The sequence below is a fragment of the Pleuronectes platessa genome, chromosome 19, assembly GCF_947347685.1.
Source record: "Pleuronectes platessa chromosome 19, fPlePla1.1, whole genome shotgun sequence".
NCBI lineage: Eukaryota > Metazoa > Chordata > Actinopteri > Pleuronectiformes > Pleuronectidae > Pleuronectes > Pleuronectes platessa.
The window spans coordinates 4,330,785-4,354,198 of record NC_070644.1 but is presented as its reverse complement, the minus strand read 5'-3'; the positions used below and the strand labels follow the sequence as shown (position 1 = coordinate 4,354,198).

At 40.7% G+C, this 23,414-nt stretch overlaps 1 protein-coding gene across 1 annotated transcript in view; it reads left to right on the top strand.

Annotated features, from left to right (window-relative positions):
* cwc27 (CWC27 spliceosome associated cyclophilin) overlaps positions 1–17,922 on the top strand; it is a 30,918-nt gene extending 12,996 nt beyond the window's left edge. The window contains exons 11-14 of the mRNA XM_053447658.1: positions 4,174–4,277; positions 10,824–10,933; positions 11,040–11,146; positions 17,350–17,922. Of these exons, the coding sequence (XP_053303633.1) occupies positions 4,174–4,277; positions 10,824–10,933; positions 11,040–11,146; positions 17,350–17,512 (484 nt within the window). The 3' untranslated portion in view covers positions 17,513–17,922. The remainder of the gene's footprint in view (positions 1–4,173; positions 4,278–10,823; positions 10,934–11,039; positions 11,147–17,349) is intronic.
* Positions 17,923–23,414: the final 5,492 nt, after the last annotated feature.

The following is a 23,414-nucleotide window of genomic DNA, read 5'->3' as shown; positions in this document are numbered from 1 at the left end:
TAGATAAAGTCATCCAAAAATAGATGTCCGCGGCACTCGCAGAACTGTAATGAACACTACTCATCATCCTTATTCAGTCCAAATGAAATGATTGGCTAACTTACTTATCGGTCACTAGCCGATTTTCCTGCCGTTGTGCACCCTGCCCTTGCTTTTACTGCACACAAGCAGGCTCTTCACAAGTTGGAGAGACACACACTACTCAAGCAGAGATGATAGTCCGAAGTTAAAGAGTGAGTCACAAGTTTGCTTCTAGTAATTGACAGGTAGTGTGCATTCATATATTTTGGGGGCGTATCTTTGACGAGAGGGTTGATGGGAGGGACGTATCAGCTGCATGTATTCAACGTGGGTCCTGCTTTTCCAAGATTACCAACCCTACCTTTAATGTTATAAAAGTGTGAATGTCATTTCACATTGACAATAATGTTGGTATTATCCTCAAATATCACTGCCACTGCCGGAACAATCTGAATATATATACTCTGGATTTCAACAAAACGTGATTTATCCAGTTTGGTCAAAGCAAAAATAATTTGCAGTGCTGAGATGTGAGGGTCCTGAGGAAATTTCTGAGCCCCAAGGTGTGTCCTAACAGGTGTTGTTAGGACTTTTCCTGTCCTCTCTGGCCTCTTTCTCTTTATTGGCAGCGGGGTTGTGGAGCTGATTGTTTGGTCGTTGCCCTGGATACGTCTCTTGTTTTCTGAATGGCAGCATGTCAAGGCAGGCAGAAAATGATCACTCAGTCCAAATTGTTCCTCTCTGCAGAATATACGTGTGTATAAAACCTCGCCTCTCAGTCCTGGAGAAGAGGCAGCTCTCTGTTCAAGTAAGAGCCTGGAGTCATACTTGACACAGAGTTAATTTAACACACAGGGCACACAGAAGTCATGCCCAGAAGCCTCCAAGGAGAAGATGAAACAATCAAAACAATGTGTGTATGCAGTGGACTTTATATAAAGGAGATTGACAACTCAACAACTACAATAGCTGTAAAAGAAATATCAGTATCGACAATTGCTTAGTATTTATTTCAAGTTTTTTCAGAAATTCAGACAAGTCAGTTCAGGTCATTTTTGAGATCGTAGTTTGTGAGCAGAAATCTAATATTATATAACCACATACAGCCACCATTGTTCTTTGATAGTGCAGTCAGGTTTGGGCCTGATAATTGGAGAGCAAATCTTAACCATAAAGTTGCATTACGCAGGATTTGCACTGTCACAAAAAGCCTCAAATTCAACATTATGAATTCAATTCAATATTAGGCCTTAAAAAGTCTTAGATATGTAAAATATATTATGTTCGAAGTAGGTCTTAATTATTTAACCATTAATTCAATGTGCCACAGTACACTGTGGTTGTGGGAAAGAGTATGGATACCTTCTGTCTCAGTCTGTAGTTCGTTTGATAATGTGGCATTTCAGTGGTTACAGTCTACTCACCTTCTTCACCTTGCCTTCAATCATAGGGAAGTGTAATTAATTTTGGGCCTCATATTATTAGAAATATGCCTCTGCTGATTATTCTTTTGTAATGTCACTCACAATAAATTAATGAATTTATTTGAAATTAATGTTTATGCTGACAAACACCTCTAACTGTTGTACTCCCAACTGGCTAAGATGTGTAGTATCCTACAGAACAAATTGTTCTTTATAGAGACACATTAAGTCCTTCAAAAAGTTTAAGAGATGATGACGTCATACTCCAAAGAGATTTGAAGTGCCTCAGCATAACGTTACAGACTCACTGAGCTCACACCCACAGCAGTATTTACACATTAAAAATAGAAGAGAAAGTGGCCATATGTAGTTAATATCGAGGCCAATATTCCGTCCTAAATCAAGGTGTAACAAGTAAAGAAAAAAAGGCTTCACCTCTTTACCCATGTGATACTGTGAATGACAGTTTGAAGTCTTTGAATTACTATGTTTTTCAGCCCACCTCAGGTCTGTCACATCTGCCTCACATTACCATACTGTATGTGAAAATATGTCTCAGAAAAGAGGAGGTTTGTTGTCATTGCTTCTAGACAGAGCTGAGCAGGAGACTTCCTCACACAGGCCAAGTCTGACCCTGCCAACCACTTTTGCTCTTGGCAGCTCAAGTCTGGATTCAGCTGCAACTCTTTTCTTTTTTTTCTTCGGGAAAGGAGGGGACTAACAACTGCATGTCTGACTGATTCCTCATGTGTATCTTCAGGAGCAGTGGGGAAGCTAACGAGCAGGAGACATGACATCAAGTCAGCCACAGCTGCTAATATTTGTAAAGGCACTTAGAGTTAAAATGTCACTCAGTTTGATGCCTCCATGCTTGGCCACAGACAACGTCAGATAACATGGGTGTTGGAAAGTTACAAGCAGAAGAATGAAAGTTCCAGATAAAGAGAGAGATGGATATAAATGAATGTCAGTCCAGAGGAGCAGATGTAAGAAACAAAGGCAGCCATTGTTTGGTCTGGAGACGCCTCACATGTTTCTAGGCCAGGGGCCCAGACTGTGCAGCTTACCTGTGCTTTGTGGCTCCGTAAGAGAATGGGACAAAAACAGAGCTGTCAGGCAGTACAAAAATATTATCATTTCCTAACATAACAGATCTGCTCTGCAACTGGCAGTAGGCTGAATCATGTGAAAGGGAACGATAATCAGCATCGCTGGCCTCACTTCAGACTTGCATTTAGCCTTGAATGTGCTGGGCTTCGAGCCAAGAGATGCTACCTTGAATCAAGGAAGCGAAGATGTGCTTTGGCCTCTCCTGTCATCTAGTTAGAGGTTTTATAAGGGTTTGTAAAGGTTATGGCGCCTGTAATACTTAATGTAGTGCCACTTTGGGAAAGGTATAAAGTTTTTCATTACTGCTGTCACTAACAGCACCTGACAGTTGTGTATTTCAAGTATCACAAGACATTTATGAAGTCAACTGCACACAATTAACTGCAATAACATCCCGAGGCTTCCAAAGGGTTGTGCTCTGCTTTATATTCACTGTGTGCATGTGCTTTTGTACAGTCACTGGGACTAAAGAATCTGATGATCTGATTCGACCTGAAGACTTGATGTGAAACTCAAACAAGACTTTCAATTACGTTTAGACTTTAGTAGCAATAATTCATGACTAATAAAATGAATTGAGTTGCAGTACTTTTTGTGTAGAGTGCACGGATTGGGACCGAAAACAAAGGATCTTGATGCTGGACTTGACTCAAGACTTCACAGCCCAGATTTTTTACTTTCTTCTGACCTCAAAACCTCTGTAACGATTCCAAATGTTTTGTTTGTGAGAAATGTCTAAATAGAATTGCACTTAGTAGAGCACATACCTCCTCCAAGTCACAGTCAATTAAGCTGCACCAAAGTCCACACACTCGTATATTTTAGTTCCCTTAATTAATATCTGTGAGTTTTACCATAAAGTGAAGAAAGATATTCCCTGGGAAAATGTCTTGAAACACTCTATCCTGTATCCACTCCCTGATCCAGATCCACCACGAAATTAAACGGGTTCATCCCTGACCCATGCCACATCCTTTGACCAAGTTTTTGGGAAATCCATGTAGGTTTTAATCTTATCTTGCTTGTAAACAATCAAAGAAACCAACAAACACACTGAGGTGAAACATAACTTTGTCTGGGGAGGTAATACATTTTAAACAAGTTAAAAAATTATTAAAAAAATTGGAAAAGCAGGTCACCAGAGTAATTATATACTGTATATTACCACCACTGAGTGACCACATTTTAATAGGTTAGAAATCTCTTCCACTGTCAGAGTAATTTCCCTTGTTCTCCATGGACGATTACTTGTCCCTAAACAAGAAACACATTGACATTTTTCTGACTTGAGTGTGCTCAACCTCAACATCCATTCTGGCGCTTTCCAGGAGCCTGGAGATGTTACAATCATTTTGTTAAGGCTCCATCAAATTGTGTGTTTTCTTCATTCTGACACCTCCATGCCCACATAATTGGCCATGAAGATTAAAGGTAGAGAATCTAAATGTTTCAGAACAATTCATGTTTTTTTTTAGAGATCAGGAACAATCAGGGTATTGTGTGTTTTTGTTTAATGATGTATATGCATCTTTTACAGCAGGAGCTTGCTACAGGTGTAAGTCTTTATAACGGTACCAATGTAGATGTTGTCCCCTAAACCTCATTTCTCCGCTCACAGTGACGATTTACGAAAAGAGTCACGACAGTTGAAGAGGGATCTTCAAGCCATCAAGCAAAGAAAAGAGGATAGTTTGAAACCGGCAGTCGAAGAAGTCAAGGACGGTATGTGAGCACGATTATTCCCCTTCTTTTACTAATTGATGTGTTTTACTGTTCCCCATTATGCTTTGAATTTATCTGTGGTTTGCTAATATACTCGTTTACACTTCTCCTAAAACAACAAGATGTTTTAACGATGTTTGACAATGGATTTTCTTTTACTGCAATAAGTGTAAACAATGTCTCTGAGAAGGTGGTTTTTGCTACATTCCCTGCTAATGGACACTAAGACAGGCAACCCCCTTTGATTTTGTCAATTAGTTGCAGACGTCTATTTCCCCCCCCCCAAGCGTCTGCATTTTTGTGTTACAGCTCGCAGAAAACTGCGTGGGTGAAGAAATAGTTGAGTGTCCGCTGTAGTTGCACTTTAAACTGTTTGTGTGTTTGTGAGTTTACTGCCTTGGTAAGTGTCATTCCATAAAAATCTGCCCCCCCACCACTATCACCCCCCACAGAACTGCAGTTTGTCATGATGTCGTCAGTCTTTGGATTTTTGCTGATGCTGAAACACATTTTTGAAAATGACAAAAAACCACTTAGGCACAGAGGTTAGCCTGAGGTTGTGTGTGTGAGTGTGTGAGAGTGTTGTTGTGCAACATACACAATAGTTTTCATGAGCGGAGTTCTGCAGGGACCAGCCTAACTATGGGATCACTACCAGACAATATTTACTGGAGCCCATGATGGGATTTTGTTGCTCAAACGTTGTTTTTGTCTCCGTGAACACTGATGGTTTTATTTTTTTCACCACAGACACTGAGTCCGCTCATGGCTTGCTGCTGAATGGCTTAAGGTTTTGATGCTGCTTTTACGTTAAAGAGCACAAAACAAACTCCTGAGATTAGCTAAGATTCTGTTGGTGTCTCTGACTCGACGTGTTGCCCATCGTTATATTTGCAGAGAGTTCAAAGTTTCTACAAACAACTCAACCGATCCAGTTATAAACTCAAGTGTTGAGGTCGTAGCAGCACCACATAGTTACACCAAGTGGCAAATAGCCTAAGCTCCTCCATTATCTTACAAGGTATTTAGCCTCTGCCAGGGACCTTTGTTTTGGGCTTCTGTGGTAGCTTAGCCACAGGCAGGAGTTTCTTTTTAAGAGTTCCTCATTACATTTCGGTGTTGGAAGCAAAACTTAATTCCATTAGATGTAATTCTTAGATGTCATGGGCCAAGGGCCGCTGCAGGGGAGATGGATATCTACTCAGTTGCCATAAATCTGGGATCTCAGCTCGGCCACAGAAGAACACTGTGGTGAGGGCTCGTTTTATCTCGTCCCTCTGGTGAAGCTGCACAGACACATTAAGGATCACATTGACACTGACGTCCCTAAAAGCTTTACTCATTCTCCTGCTTCTGCTCTGACCGCTTTGTGAAGGTCAGCCACTGATCATTTCACTCACATTCCTCTACATCTGGTCAGTGTAGGTTTGAATTAGAAAGGTACATTTTCATATTTCCATTTAGTTACTTTCTATAATGTCAGAAGATGGAATAGGATGACAATTTCTACTTGAGCCCTCGTTGCCATCTCCAAGTTGTTGAATTTTGTGACAGTAAAAACCCAAAGTAAGGTTTCCAGCACTTGAGAAGCTGAAACTAGAGAGTGTGGAGATTTGTTCCTGTCAAAAATGAATCAATTACCAAATATTTGCCAACTGGTTTTCTTTCCAATCCTTTTCTAGGTGGAAGAGAAAATATAGTAGCATCTTAGATTTTCAAAACCATTTTTCTTAACATAGTTTGTTACAGCATACCATATTCCAGTCATTACCCCAATCTGCTTCAAATGGTGTAAAACTTACACTGCTTAAAAGTTACAACAACCAACTCAGATTGAGATACTGAGCCACTGTTACAGAAGCACAAATGTGGTACAAAGGTATTTTTTTATCTAATCAGTTTTTTGGTATAAATAATAGGGGATAAGGACTGAAGTTGCACCTCTTCTGTGGAAAACAGTGTAGCTCCACGAGTCTAAACCAGTACTGTGTCAACAGCTGTTGCTGTGATATCTGGATCCTAAAATGCTTTGGACAGATAGAATCAGGAGAGTTACAGCTTTCAAACAATGTATAATTTGTCAAGGTTGTGCGAGTCCGACCCAGACCAAAACACGCTGAAAGAAAAGCTACCGAGGACAAAGGTTCCCACAGTAGGGACACTGCATACAGTATATAAAGCATATATATATAATAGAAGATTACATAAAGGACTTTAGCCCATGGACAAGCGTGTGATTTATTCCACATAAAAATCGTCCTACTTCTTCTATTTTGTCATTCTAATACACAGGTCCATTTTATTTCCCACGGGTAGCCATCACTCAGGCTAAAGCCCCACTGACGCTAATGCTTGATCTTTTTCTCAGCTGTCTGAAGCCTTGACGCTGCCTTGTGCTTTCTTCACCTGTAACCTCACCCAGCAGTAATGTCACGGGGTTTTAAGGTACACCTGTACAACACTGCAGCAAAGTGAGAGGTCAGGGTGTTCAAAGAGTTCTAGGATTCCCCAAAAGTACAATTACAAACTTAACTAAAATCTCCAAACTGTCTATTTAACTGTATCACACACACACATTAATGCTATTGTACACAATCTCCTTCTGATGACTAATGTAATAACTAATAGTAGTAATATGCAGGCCTCTGCAGTTTCCCACTTTGAAAACCTTTGGAGTAATTGTTAAAGCAAAAATGCAAAAGCCTTCTCTCCGTCCTGCTCCTTCAATCTGAGGAAGTTTATTTCTTGCTGCAAGCTGAATATTTTTGTATTTTTTGATCATTCTAATCAAAACATTTGAAAAACGTCAACTTGGGCTATGGAAAGCATTGATTGGCAAATGAATTGGTAGTTTTGTTCTCAGCCTGTGGATACATAAAATAAACATAGAAGAGAAAGTAAAGAATCATGATTTTTCTCTGCAATGGTACAATCTGTCTATAGTTGCAATATTATATGATATTACATGTTATATGGTCGACATTCCTGCTTGAGGTCAGTCCATGTCCAATCCCCATCCTTGGATGCAGCCCTCCCCCCTCTCCATATGGCTGGTATGTGCATAACAGTCCTCTTGATTTTGGAGTGCAAGGGAAAGAGTCTCTTCAGAGTTTACCACTGGCTAAAGTACACATTTCATTTCTTTTTTCTTATAACCTTTTTGAATTATTTTTTCAACCGTCATCACTTCACTTTTCATCACATAAATTACAGCATGTTCTAGTAGTCTGGTTTTCTCTTTCTTGGCATGGCCGCTGGGTACCACAGCCAAAAATAAGAGGGCCATTCTGAAACCACTGTCCATTCTATGCCCAACCTAAATTATGTGGCGACAGTCTTTATCCCATTTAGATATTATACAGGTTCTGCTCTGAATGTTTTATTACACTGATGCCAATCTTGTTGATCTAGAAGAAATGTTGCGGCAGAGTGGTATTTGAAACGCCAATTACCCCGTGATAAGGTTTAGCATGTTATTTAGCAATTTCAATATAGCACTTGACAGTTTTTGACAAGTTTAGCTATTTCTAATTGGTCGCCTCTGAAATATGTCCTTAAACAGTCTCTTTTGTTGCATAATTGAAGAGGATTTAGTTGGTGTTGACCTTAAAGCACTACCTGACAACGTTTTTTGATGTTTTTTTGATTGATGATCGCGGTACCGTGCTGCTTTGACTTTTCTGTAAAAGCCGTTGGTTGTTTAGGAGAGAAGGCAAACCTTTTATCCTAGGCGAGAGGCGTTAGTCGTGCACAATAGCCGTGGGTTGCTACGACATCAGCAGCTTGATTTGTAGCTCCCTTGAACCCAGGTGACAGGAGAGGGGAAGAATGCGGTTAGAAAGGCCATCAAACCCAAAGATGGTAGTTAGTGACAACAGCTGGAGAGGGTGATGTGTGTTCGCCATGTAGGACCTCGGGGCATCATCAGTCAGCATCCAGCATGTAACAGGCTGCAGCGGAGCATCAGAGTGGGAGAGGGACGGAGGGAGATTTCTTGTTGGTCTCATAAATCACGAGAAAAAGATTTGCCCCACGAGCGGCAGTGCAGACTTCTGTGAGGACACCAAGGGAAGTGGGGAAAGTGTGGAACTCAGATTTCCAGGGCTGCGACTGCTCACTATTTGGAGTATTCGCAGCCAAAAGGCCCAGAGAAATAAGAGTAATTACATGGCTTTCTGAAATGATAAACACCCCGTGGAACTGAGGCTCTTTGTTTTTTCACTTGCGTTTCTCCTGAGGTGAACTTACTTTTTCCTAAAATACTACTATTTCTCCTCAGAAAGCTGTGAGACTTCTGGTAAAGAACTTATTACATGAGTAGAGTTTCTCCAACCATGGAAAGGGCCATATATATATCAATAGACTTCATATTTTATATATAATTTTTTGTAATGATGATTTTAATTTTTTATATATAAGGTGTTACAGAGGTAGCTTAAGAGGAGACTTTTTTTCCACTTTGCTTTACTTTGGACAAATCCCTTATTTCCAATGTTTAGGCTAAGCAACTGTCTCCTGGCTGTAGCTTTATATTTAGCACACAAATGTGAGAGCTTTATCTATCATCTCATCTAAAACTCCAAAACAAATCAAATAAACAGGTTTCCCAAGATCTTGACCTCATCCTTTAATATCAAAGTGTCTGAGCAGCCTAGTGAAAATAGACTTTCAGTCTAGAGTCTAATGGTATTACTGATTTAAGTTCATATACTGTATTTGTCTCTAATAAGATTTGTTTAGTCTCTGGTTGGCGAGCCAGACTGTGTGAGCTGAGGTCAGTTTAGTGTTTCCCCTCCAAAAGATTTTCTGTGTCTTATGCTTTGTTTTATGTTGTATTTCGTAATTAGTAGATATTGTAAACACTTTTCACAGCCAGACTTATAATAAGGGGTTTGGGCAATAATCATACATTGACAGCTCCTACTAAATAACAGTGTTTTCTCTGTTGCATCATTCATTTTGTGCATCTGAATGTTTGAATCCAGTGAGGCGGTGGCCCAGCTCGGCCCGAGAGGTGACGCAGTCCCAGGGGGCTGTGTGTGTGTGTGTGTGTGTGTGTGTGGGTGTGGGTGTGTGGGTGTGGGTGGGTGGGTGGGTGACATCACATTTTGTTGTGGAAAGAAAGGGCTCCAGCAGACTATGCTCACCGTCTGCCACTCTGTGACTTCACTGCCCGAGTGTCTAAGCCGGGAGATTTACAGACGCACATTAACAGCATGAGACACCAATGTCAGCATGCGGATTGTCTCTCTACTCAGCCATGATGAGACCCTTTCAGCCACTGCACAGGACGACAGTGGGAAATGATTCCTAGCGCTGCCTGCAGTCCTGTGACTTTACTCACACTGTGTGATAAACCACACAGATCATAGCAACAATATGGTTTTAGATTGATTGTTGGCTGAAGAGCTAATCTGATACGGACTCATCGTTGGAGCCCTACTCCCTACATCATAATTCTCAAACAAAAAATATTTTTTAAAGACATTCATTGCACAAGTGTGAAAATACGAATCCCCTTCTAATTTTCCCTCAAAGCAACGTTGTCACTTTCACAGAATCTTTTCTCAAACCAAGCGAACAAAGTGCACATATGCTCATGCGTCCTGTCTCGGTTGAGGATTAAAGGGGCCTTACCTTGCCTACCCCCTTACCCCCGGAGCGATCGGTTGCGTATGGTTTGTGTATAAGGTAGCAGCAGCAATGTAGGTCATCCCTGAGTAAGATAAAGTGAGAGGTTACTAGGTTGGGGCATTAGTCCACTACATCTTTGCGAATGTTGGCAGCAGTATGGATCCATGCAGAGTGTGTCAACCGGAGATCAAGAGGACTGCCTTGTGTGGCCTCATCTTTTCACCTTTCTTATTATCATGTTTTGTCACTGTCACAGCTTGACAAGCTTCACGTCCTTCTGTCTTTTCTCTCTAAACATGTTTTGCCCATTTGTAGCAGCTCATCAGTCAAGTGATTCACATCATGGGAGGCAGGGGTATTTCGATTTCCAAGAAGTTGTCAACCTATTGCATCGGATACTCATCCTGATTCATGTCTTTTCTTACTATAGTAAAATGGTTTCGAGGTCATTTAGGTTTAGGAAGGTTGCATTTCTGTGAGCACAAGATTTCCCCTTTTTAATTTTACAAAATAAAAAGATTGCACATAAAAAAACGATATGGTCAGTAAACTATGGCCGAACTCACTGCTCCTCGGAAACCATAAATGTGATGAATGACATTTTTGGCTTTCTAAATAGTTTTTCTGTGAAAAGGTAATCTTTATTTATTTACAATGTGTATTTATGTATATATGTTACAAATTGTTTGTTAATTAAAAAGTAGATTGTTTAGGCAGGACTGTTTGTTGTGGTTTGTCAGAAGGCAACCCCGACTACAAGCTCCCAGATTCTCTGACTCAGAATCAGCCTGACAATATTCTTGAATGTAAAAAGTCAACAGTTCTAAGGACTTGATTTGATATACCTGGCAGTTATGATGAGTTTAGAAGAGTTTATTTTAACCAGTCACGATGTCTCCCTTGTCTGTCCAGCGGACACAAAGCCAAGCAGTGAGGCGGTGGCTGAGTACCTGGAGGGAAGAAAGAAGTACGATGATCTCAGGAAACAAAAACCGAAGAAGAGCACAAGCAGAGAGGCAGAGGTAAAATAACTGAACTTGAAGTCATTTCAACAGACTGATCTGGGATCCTGCTATAGTTGCTTTTGCACCGTGAGTTCGAACAGTGTCTGTTGTTTTTGCCCTGCAGACACTGGCCCTGCTCAATCGCTTCAAGGACAAGCTGTCGTCGGCCATCACCGAAGCTCCAGAGGACGTAGACGTGGAGGAGCTGGCAGAAGATGATGACAAAGGATGGTCAGTGAGCCTGATATCGTCTGTTTTTCCTTTATTTCATCTATCACTCTTGAGTATGTTGGAACGTATTTGCCTGTTGATAAAGAAAGTGAGACGTGCACAACCCCGACCACAAATTTTAGGCCTGATTTTTCCTGGATGTCTGTCACAGCGAGTGATTAATACAGGAAGTCATTCATCCTCCTTTAGAATCTTAAATATCATTATTGACACTTGAACTGAAATATTAGTTTATCAGAGATATATTGTTATAAAGAATGTGTCTAAGAAGTTTATTGCTCTACTCAATTTGAATCTCGGTCATATTAAAAGAGATGAAACTACAGGATCGATGAGAAGCTGTTGTATGTCATGGGTTTGCCAACAGGTTATCAGATGTTTTAGTGTCTGTCTTAAACATCTTCTATTGGCAGAGCCAGTTTGGACCATTTCTGCTCTAAAAAATTTCTGATGATTAATAATGTTTTTGCTTAACCAGGGCTTGTCTGGGTTTTGTAGCTCAAGAAAAAAGGAATCACTGTTGGAAAAACTCAGAAGAAACTGATGTCAAAATGGTCACAAAAAAGAGCGGCAATGTCAAGTTATCTTACAGTCAAATAATCATCTGATCGTCAACTCCAATTGTCCAAAATGATTATTATTTGTATTATCTGATTATCAGCTGTACGTGAGTACAAAACTAAATCAATGCATTAACCTGTTTAAGGTCAGCTGGCATTACTTAAGGAGAAGTCTACTGCCACAGCCCCGGACCTCCACAGCCCAGCTGAGGCAAAGGAGGAGGTCATGACTCTGAATTGAGAGTATTTACTGTACAACAGCTGTGTTTGACATCAGATTTTGATGCTTACTAACAGGTCAAATTTATCGGACCGTTGTCTCACACTACTTTCCTTTTCAAAGTTGAACACTTCTTACTTGTAATTATTGTAATTCCATTGCAGGCACATTTTTGGGAGTAGTTTATGACAAACATGCAGCAAAGAAATGCCGAAACCCCTGGAGCAGAATACTGCATCACCAAAGAGAGCAGAATAAGATCGCTCAACTTTAAATCACTATTCACCGTAGCATGTATTAGTAGCAGAGTCCCGGGTGCTCCTGCAGAGTTCAAGAAGCAGTTTGGCAAACGCATTGTTTTATAGAGGATGAACTTCAAGCGCGACGAGTTGGCACAAAAAAGCCTTTTTCATCAGCCTCTGCTGGCTTACAGTGTTATTCTATTGATGCACTGGATTGTACGAGGTTGTGAAAGAAACCCTTTTTTTTAATAGTCAGACCACCATAAATGAGACTGCTAACTGGTCACAAAACCTCTTTCTCTGCTGAACGATGAACCTGACCTTTTGTCAGATCGAGAGCTTACCCCAGGTTTGGATGAATGTGTGTGAAAGTTCAAGTTGCGTGTGTGCGTGTGTCTGTGTGTGTGTCAAGGTGGGATTTCACCCCGCAGCCACCAGATTGGCCATCAGGAAATCGGCCCTGACGCTGTGTTTTCCTCTCATATTCTGTTTTTCACCAAAGATCTCAAAGTCTAACTACACGGAGTGAGGGTTTGAAATGAATACCATGTGTTTGAATTTGAGCAAAGTGTCTGTGTGTGAGAGATGTAGAATAACAAAATCTGTAGTTGCTATTAGTCTCGAGAAGCCCCCTTGAAGTCTGTGTGTGGGGGCCCTAATGAATTTGAGAGAAGCCTTGGCTGACGTTTGGAGCCTCCCCTGGTCGCAGTCGCCTCAGTGTGCCCCCCACCGCAACCACCACCAGCAGGTATGGTGAGGAGGGGGGGGGGGGCAGGGGCAGTAGCATAGCTGTCCTAGAAAAACACCAGTGGGAAGTCTGTGCCACTTTAGGAGCACTGTGAGCAGAATGTGGGTTACAACAGATCAGACATTGGAAGTCAAGTCTGGGCCAGAGGAGGTAAACTATTCCATCTGTGTCTGTGTCTACAAATTTTGCAGCCCCCTCCTCCTCCTCCCCTCGGTCTGCGCCATAACACACACACAACCTCGTAAGGTTCACAGTCTCAATGCAAGGGGCCGCCGCAGCTCTCACTATCCCTCCTGCACTCCTTAATCTCCATCACCTACTTGAGCGAAAAAGCCAGAAAAATAAACAGAGGAGCTTCTGTTGCCTTGCATCATTACAGCACAGAGTGGTTTTGATAAGGCCTAAATCCTGGGTTTCCACATCACGTCTCCGAGCTGTATGGGGCTCAGAGGCTGTGCGGCCGGCGGACTGTCATCACCGAGACTGCTAGACAAATTATCAGAGGCGGCCCGCTCACGCAGCAGGAGTCCACAGGGTCTGCCAGAGTCTAGCCATGACATTCTAGATGAGCTGTCACAACTCCTGCCGATTTCAAATGAACACAGGAGAGAGTGCAGAGAGCGCACGCACACAAACATACTCAAAGTGTGCACTCAGCCAGAGACGGGAGCAGACATACCACATGCTGCACACAGTCGACGAGGCATCAAACCCGAAAGAGCTTAAAATACACAATAGAGAAAATACAGTTTCTTGACTTAGGAGAGCCAGTTTCAAATGCATAGTTCTAGTTCAGACAAACACAGCACAAGGTTGTGTCATTAGATAAGAAAGATGATTAACTTTAAAGATCATTTTTAAAGGTTGTGACATGTAGCAGTGTGAGTAAACCCACTGGGACTCATGTACAGTACTTAAGTAGAGTCAGGAGGCTTTCAAAAATACTAGTTGTTATTGGTCAGTTAACTTCATATGAAGTGCTGTGAACAGAAAAACCTTTATTAAATTAGTATATGTTGCAACCCCCTTTAAAACAGGACCAGTTATCCTCCTCCTCAATAATCCCAGACTGACTTCAAGATGTAGAGATCCGGGCTCTGAGCGGGCAAGACAGCGTCTTTTCTTTTTTATGTTGGTCGGTTAGATCAAACCACTTCTGTGTAGCTGCTTTGCACTGTACTCCAAATTATCTCCTGAAGTTCTCTAGAAGGGCTGCATATGAGAATGCAAATGTCCGACTGAGAGCCTCCAGATATTCTCAGACATTACAGTTTTTACATTCACCCATTCACACACACCTTCATACAGTGCATATATTCGCAGCACTTTGATATTTTATGGTGGGCCATTCAGGGTTCAGCATCTTGCCCAAGGACTCTTCGGCATGCAGACGGGTCAGACTGGGGATCGAACTGCCGACCTTCAGACATTAAGCAAGACTCCTTGTTCTTATGTCTGTGAAGATAGTTCTTTATGACTTATTGAACAATCAATGTTCTGTCAATGACATCTTCAAGGATCACTCTTCCCTCCAGAAGTCAGTATTCTGCTAAATGACGAAGAGGAGAGTAGATAAACAATTGAAGGGATCCTGTGTAGGAGTCGGGTTGGGGACCCTTTTTCTCTCCCCATTTCCTCTCCCATTATCTTTCGAACAAGGCCCCAAAAATACTTGGAAGAACAACTTGACGCTGTATCCAAACAAGATTAATTGTTGGGTTAATGCTAGAAAAGAACAAGTTTGGCATGTTTTCCGACCACATGGGTAATCAGATATGTTTATGTGGGGTTAACGGCATACATTTTCAGACAGTCTTTGCCCTGACGACCTTCATAATGTTGCACTCGATTGTAGAAAGTGTCGAAAAATGACAGTAGTAGTTATGTCACGAACATAAAAGGAAAGCCAGAGAGAGAACTTCAGACCCTGGCTCCTCTCTCAACTCCGCACAGTGGGCCAATTGCTGTGGTCATGTGGTTTTGAATATTGGATTGTCAGTTTCATGAAGTTACAAAAATGGTCGTAAACCGAAGCATTAGACTAACTGACATTTTGGCAAGATGATGGTGCTAAATGAAAAAAAGTCAGGACATCAACAAACCGATTACAATTCTCCCTGGCATGAACTTGAATGTCTGAACCAGATTCTACGGTGACCCATCAAATAGATGTTTTATTGTCAATTTGTTAAATGCCATCCTTAAGGTGGATTAAGAAGAAGAGCAACATTAAAATGTTGACCCAATGATGGCGCTAGATGAAAGGCCAGGAATCAACAAAGTCATTACGCATAATCCTCTGGGCAACATTAACTGTACAAATATTTATGGTATGACGTCCAGTGGTTGTTTAGGTATTTTGGTCTGGACCAAAGCAGCGTACGGAGCGACTGACTCTGCCATGCTGCTTTCATGGCCAAATATTTCCCCCCTGTCCACAACAATATTCTTCACATTTCACTTATATCCAATAGCTGATCTTAGACCTGATCGTGGGAGATGTAATCTGTGACGTGGCTGTAAAAAAGGATCCTAACAATTGATCAGTCACTCCTGCTTTGTTGTTTAGATTTACTGTGAGCGTTCATGGAGCAGCTGAAGAAATCCCGTCAGTGGGAGAAACTGTGTTTTATCTGTGAAGTGTCTGACAGTGATATCTCCTGTGAGGAATGTCCTGATTCTTTAATCTCTCTTCGGGGGAACAGAAACTGACTTGGGAAATGAAAGACACATGACCCTCTGTTCTCTTGGGACTCGGGCTTTCACTCAACCTTTTTTTTTTTACTGCTAAGATGTCTCAAGAGTCTGAGCCTAATACTGTGTTTCCCACTTTTGGTAAGAGGACCCATTCAGCTCCACTTTGCTGCAACTTGAACACCACTTTTAATAAGTCAGTCAATCAAAATCATGTTTGAACCATTTGGTCTGGCTACTCCAGGGTCTTTGAAATCCTACATGGCTTAAAATCTGAGTTCATAACAATGTGACCTAGGTTCAACACGGCTTCGCACTGATAGAAATACGAAATATTTAAATGTAGTTTTAGTCGAGTAGAAGGACAAAGTTCTGGACTGTACTGATTTATTTAATCATCATAGCCTTTTAGAAGTCATTAAAGCTGCATGTATTAATACTTTTTATTATAGATTTTACGACCACATGTTAAAGGGGTTGTAGTGATGAACTTAACCTGCCTCTGCAGTTCCTCAGATCTCTACAGAGGGCTGAGCCTCCTTCAGCTCCTTGTTTAGGTTTTTCGGCCGGAGTCTCATCAGTCTTATCAGCTTTGTTGTCAGCAGGCAGGAAAAGCTCTGATAAACACTGTACTCTACATTCTCAACACTAAACTGAAGAGCACAACGTATTTCAGGCCAGGCATAAAAATTGACAATAGGAAAATTATTTAATTTTATGTTGCATTTCAACGATTGAGTAGAAATATTGAGAATAACATTTCAAGATTAAATTCAGATTGTTTTGTGAATATATCAAACTGCTAATGTTAGGGAATCTTTATAAGATGCCTTGTGTAGATAATTTGGTGAAATTGTTCACCAAAATTGGTTTTGCTAACAATGAAGAGCAGAAGTCTTTTTGCTTTATTTGGCCCATAAAAAACGTTGGAAGAGGTGGTCTCATTAATTAAACTGAAATAGCTGCTAATAAACAAATGCAAATATATAAATGATTACGTTAGTGGTTGATGACCCAGAGGAGTTGACTCTATTTTCAATATTTTGACTTTATTCACCACATTTCAAATGTATTCTCAAAAAGAAACTTTCCCCTGGTTTCATTTTATTTTATTCTCAACCCTTGACTTTGTGGCCAAAATAAAAAAAAAGTCATCCTCATCTTCATTTGGTGTCCTTATGCCTGGCCCCAATACTCATCCCTACTAAACAGCAGATATGGCAAATGTTGTGATCAACCAGATCCGCAAAAGAACCAGTTGTTTCCCTCAGGAGTTGGTGAAGACCAATCCCAGAGCTGAAAGGAGGGTGCATATTGTACCTGTAGCCATCAGATAGACACAAGCATTAAAATGAATTCTGTGTTTGTTCATGTCTGTTGGATGTGATTTCATCTCTTTAAGTTTCTGATTAAATTATTATTTTACTGTACATTTTCCATTCTGTTCTTCCCCTTTTGACTTCCATCTGCATCTTTCCCATTTCCTCTTTTTTGGCATGAACATGATAATCATTATTTGCATCTGAAATATATATTCCCAGCGATCAGAATTTATAAAAGGTTTCTCAAATCCAAGGTTTTCCCATTTGTCGGGAGTAATGATGAGGAAATCCAAGTGCACTAAGCAAAAACAGGGGACCAGGTTTCAGGTAAAAGAGAGGCAGGGATTTACTGGATCCTGTCCAGCAGTTCTTTGAACTCTCTCTCTCTCCCCCCCCCCTTCTCTTCATCTGATTTAGGATGGCTCATGTTTTGCAGTTTGATGAGCAATCCAGAAAAGTCAAGGATGCCACCATTCAGGACGAGGACACTTTTGAGATCCACGACCCGCGCAACCCGGTAAATAAACGAAGGAGAGAGGAGAGCAAGAAGATCTTGAGGGAGAAGAAGGCCAAGAGGTGAGGTCACGAGGTCGGAGGTCAGGTCCTGCCCAAGCTGCTCATACAGCACTCTGCTTGTCCGCTTGTCCACCACTTCAAACCTGGCTTTTGTTGAACAGTCTCCTGGCTCCAACATCTGGATTGAGGATACTGACCTGAGCACATACCATCTCTGTGATCTGTGATGGAAAGGCTTCTTCACTCGGAACAGCTGCACACAGATAAACGCTCAGTTACTCAACAGGATTAAGACTGCAGTCGCAGTAATGATTAAGGTCGCGACCTGATTTTGTCTAATGTTGTTTACGCCCTTCTCCTTCTGTCTGTCGTCTAAAGCTTAAATGTGAACGTTAGACTTTGTTAGAAAAATAAATAACATTGTAAACACCATGTAATGATCTGACTCGATTCAATTAAAATGTTCCCACTTTAGTCTTTACTGCCTTTATGCATATATTTAAATCAAACATACACAAAAAGGAAAATTAACAAACCTGAACAAAAAGAAGTACGGTGGCATTTTAGAGCCAAAAAGATAACAAAGAAGCAGCTCATTTTACTTAGCAGCATTAGCTCATCCCCATCACACCAGAGTTATAACCAGCATCCATTGTGTTCCAGTTCCTCCTGATGCACTAAAACTACCCAATCAGTGTATTTTTGTTAGTCCGAATATTAACCACACTTTGTTGACAGTTGACCCAGAAATGTAGCCCAATAAAATTATTAAATTAGTTAGGTAAAGTGTCAACATGTCAAAGTGTGAAATCTAAAATAAAGTGACACTGAAATAAAATGGCAGAAAGTAAGAGATCACTTTAGGCAGTTCTTTGGGAGGGATTTCATTTCAGACACGGTTTCATAAACTGAGATTCTGAATCTCTTAAATTGATCTTTCCTCTTGCGTTAAACACGTCTGGTCTTATTCCGTGAGAAGCAAAGTTGCTGTGAGGATTCAGGGTTTCAGTTTTTCTCAAGGTGAAACAGCAGCACTACTTTTGTTCCCTGTGAATTACATTTTGAAACAAAAACAGTACAGAAGTCTATTTGGAGATAAGTGGGTGTTCATGTGTCACCTGGTGCATCTTCTCATGTCTTATGCATCAGAAATGAGGACACCCCACTTCATAGTAGTGGGTTTAATTTGGTTCAATATTGTGGCAAAGATGTTTGTGCAAGTGTTAATAATTGAGCTTTAGAGATAATGGTAACAGGCCAACCCATTTCCAGGCTTTAGGCTTGAACTTACCAGCTGCTGTATTTATATTCAAGTTCGAGTTATGAGAGGTATCAATCTATCCAGCTAACCACTTAAGATGCAAATAAGTCCACTTTCCAAACTAGAAGAGCACTCAGAGAGCACATACCTCCGTCACTGTATCCATTATCTGATATAGTTGAAAGGAATGTTTTTTACTGCACAGTAACCCTTAATAAATAACAGTATTTTGATTCACAAAATCCAAATCATTATCTGGATCCACATAAAAATTCCACTTGTTCATTGATATTAGCACTCTGCACATGACAGATTCTTCTTCATAAAGATGTCTGGATTATTCTTGAGAGAAATTCACAAAATGCCCGGGCACCGTCTGACAATAATTTCAGTCTGCATTGGACTTCTCATGGATTAAGGGAGCAAATAGGCATTCGTTTTTTCAAAATAAAAAACATCAAACTTTTCCTTTAATTCACCAGAGATCACCGAATCACTCGCCTGCTTGTTTTTGTCGACAGTATCTGCCACACTGTCGTCCTCATGTCACCACTGTAGCAGTCAGAGCTGAGAACTATTCAAACCAAAGACTCCACCTGCCTGTGGTGGTTTCTGGGGGTAAATGATCTGCCACTGCCATGTGTGAGACCAGGAGCTGTGTTTGGCCCGCACACTATTTTTTTACTGCACTTCTGGGATTATGCTTACATTTTCATTTGGAACAGGAAGGAGAGTTAATTTTACATTATGAGCCCGGCCTGGCTCGAGCTGCTGCAAATCTAAAACAGGTGATCGAACTGACTCGGTGCTGCTGGGTACAGGTCAGGGTGAATTGTGCCTCTGATGTATAACGGACAGAAGAGCTGAAATGAAAGGATGGGTTCACATTTCTTTACTAAATCTGCATCAAAATAATCCTCTCATGCCTGTTTGTGATTGTTGCAGACCTCGGTCTGTTAAAGAACTTCACAAAACTCAGCAGAGGCAAATTTGAGACTTAAACAGTCTCTAAAAGATCATATGTGTATGTCTTATTAAAAGCTAACCTGAAGAATGCATCTATATATGTATTATTCATATTATCCATAACCTACACAAATGTTGAAGGAGCATTTAGATCCTTCACTACAGTAAATGTACACAAATCTGCAAAAATACTCTATACTTGTAAAAGTCCTGAATTTATAATGTTCCTCAAGACAACGTGTGTTAGTCTGATCCACTTCAACTTACCTTATAAAAATAAAGACCTTATAATGCAGAATGACGACTGGATATCATTACAATATTATTGCATTTGTTAAACACAATTTCACTGTAGAATATGGATTCATCTAATGATCCGTTTCTTTCATTAATTGACAAATTACTGAAAAATATTCCAAAACGCATGTTACAATTACAAATATATATATATATATAATCTTAGAGAAATACATGAGAAGTGATGGAAACAATTATCACAGTAGTAGTTTCAATTTGATGAATCAACTACACAATTCAGCTCAAATAGTTATTTAGTTTGATGCATAGAAAATCTTTATATGTTACATATAATCTCCTTGTGTGTTTAAAGTGTAAAATTTGAATTTGTGAAGAAGCTTGTTGTCAGATAGATTGTGTTTACCCTTGAAATGTGATGTATTAGTACCTCACAGTTTAGTACAGTACTTGAGTAAATGTACTGACTGAGTTGTATTCTACCTCTGCACTTTCATTGCAGTTGTTGGAATAAAGACTAATTACATCAAACAAAAACTGTTTCAGTGTCATGTCACTAAATCTAAATCCTTTAATCTTCAAATATTCATTTTCATGAAGGTGTACAGAATGGCTTTGTCCACTCAGGGACCAGGGTGGTGTAATTCTCCTCCAGCACCAGCAGGAGGTCACTATAACGTTCCCCGCTGTCACTGTGCCCGGCTCGGAGCAGGAAATACCACTGTGTGCTGCTGGTCACGTGTCTGCCAGGGATGAGATGGGATGGTAATAGCATTATCATGCTATTCTTCAACCACCGGCTCCTTCTGCCCTTGTGGCTAAGAGCTAAATATAGACAGCTAATCCTCCCCATCTCATGGAAATTCAACTAACACCTCTTTTGTGACATGGATCACTTTTCTCCTCCTGTCTTTCCTCTTGTGAAACCAGAAGTGACAGTACAGCACACGCTTTCAGCCTTTTACCTCTTCCTTTTCACACTTCAGGTTTAAATGGTCCCTGGATTTATGTAAGTCATGTGTTGAAATAGGTGTGTGTAAGCACATGCCTGACCCCTGAACTGCGGCCCGGGCCATGAGTCCTCCCTCCACAGCTAATTCCCCCGGGTGTGATGGACGGAGTGTGCAGAAGAGCAGCGCTCGGTAACCTAGTGTGCGTTCATTGAAAGGATATTGATGAGTTCGTGGGATCAAAGTGAAGATGGTTTGGACAGTCACGGCAGATTTTCTTGGTTAATGGCGGGTCATTCACACGTCCAAGGACAGAGCAAAGAGATGATTTGTCTCTGCTGCAGGTGTCCTCAAAGCCAAACAGTTTTTTCCTCTAATTCGGTTTTAAAGGAGAGGTCTGATTCCATCCTTAAACAACATGAGTACTGATAAATACTGACCATCCTCTCTCTCGGCTGTTTTAATGTAAGTGATGGGAGGACGATGAGGACTGTTTGAATCTGGTTGATCATTAGTCACTTTTACCGTTTCAGAAAATAACCAGCATTAACACAGACCAAACAATCAGCCCATTCCAAACAGGAAGGTTTCAAATGGCCACTGCACTAGTTAAATAAATGACACAAATTTCTCCTGATGCATTATGTCATTTTATTTTTATTTTCTAATCATAGTTTTTTGTGAAATATCTGAGATTTCTTTCCACATTTGGCCTCATCGGTGAAATGAAACCCTCTGAAAAGAAAGTTTACAGGGGAAATGTCTCTTTGGTGGAGCTGCTAGAGCTCATCTGAATCGTTACAAGGAGCTAAGGCTGTAAACTGTTAAACTGTCACTATGTATTGTGTTTTATAAGATTATCATAAATGACAATTTGAATCTGAACAATAAAGTGAGCATATTTTTTACTTCTGCCCACCTCTGCATTGGAAGCATGTTAGGAAGGGATCTCTTCATGACCTGTGTGGACAGACGGAAGAATTATTCACTCATTGAACGTACACATGGGGATGTGGCTGCTGTTTTAAGACAAGCTTGCTTTAACATAAGCTTCTGCTTTAATACGCTTTACTTGGATACATGATGTGCTAATGTCACTGATCATATTTCACAGCTACTTTATAAGATTTATTCTTCAAACAGGCCAAGTTTCTTCTCCCTGATCACACCGCTCCTTCCCTTTTTTACCCGCCACAGACGATGGTTTTCCAAATGTGCTTCTCGTGATACATCAAGAGAAATCCTGCCTGAGCTCTTGTTGGAAAAGACTCAGATGATAAAGTATTACAATACGGTTATTGTTCGGCGGTGCTGCAATGCTCTCATGTTACTGTTAAGTTTGTGGATTCGGGTTTAAGACATTGACTTGGGGGGGGGGGGGGGGGGGGGAGAAGGCATGTCAGGCAGTGGTGGAGGAAGTACTCAAACATTTTACTTCAGCAAAAGTACAAAAACAGACAAAATGTAATGAAGTAAACATAGAATATACCTCATTAACTTTTCTACTCGATCCAAAGGAAGTATTTGTATCCTTAAAGTACTAAAGTACTTGCTGAATGTTGCCTTTTGCCGGTGAACTACATCATTATTGTATGTATTGCGCTCAGCCTCTTCTGAATCCATTACAGATTTTTTTATACCAGTGATGCTGCTGCAGTAGGGGGTGGGGTCTAATATCACCTGCCTACTCTGATTGGCTTGTCTCTTTATTGATTACTTTTAAAAATGTAACAAACAATGTGAACAGCATGTAACACAGTGCATTGTAATAATGTAGGAGAGATCCAAGGGGGTTGCTGATGTGTGTGTGTGTGTGTAGTGGAGTAACCGTATGAGTACCCAAAAATAAAATACAGATACATGTACTCTACTTAAGCAAAGTAACTGAGTAAATGTATTTAGTTACATCCCACCACTGACTTCAGGAGCCATCGAGATGCCAGCCAGTGCTGTGTGATGCAGAAACTGTTGGGACATTGAAGATAATATATTCATTCCTGCACATCTTGCCAAACATGAGGTCCATGCGAGGCCTGCCCATGAAGTTTCCAATACCACAGCAACTGGACGGGGCTCATCAGGAATGAATAGTATTTCTCAGAAACGGAGTGAAAAACTAGTGTAAACAAGAAATTAAGCCCAGGACTACAACAAAGACCAAGGTTAAACTCAAACAAAACAAACCACAGGAATACAGCACTCTGCCCCAAACTGAAAGAATATTTAGCATTGAGTTACATGGAAGGTAGTTGTTATCGAACCCCCTCGCTGGACTTGATAAAATATTTCCATTTAAGGTCTTGGTGAATTTATTCCATATTGTGAGAGATTATTAGACAAAGAGGTACCATAAGTATAATATTGTGTTTTGGTGAGCGCCCACAAATGGGATGCGAGCAGAAACCATAATGTGGTTTGGCTTTAACGGGGATTTTGATTCCAGCTAGTTCCAGACTACAGCAGTGCTCATGTGGTCATGCTGATTAAAGGTAATTATTGATTCAGTTTGCAGTTGTCACAGGTAGAAATCGGAT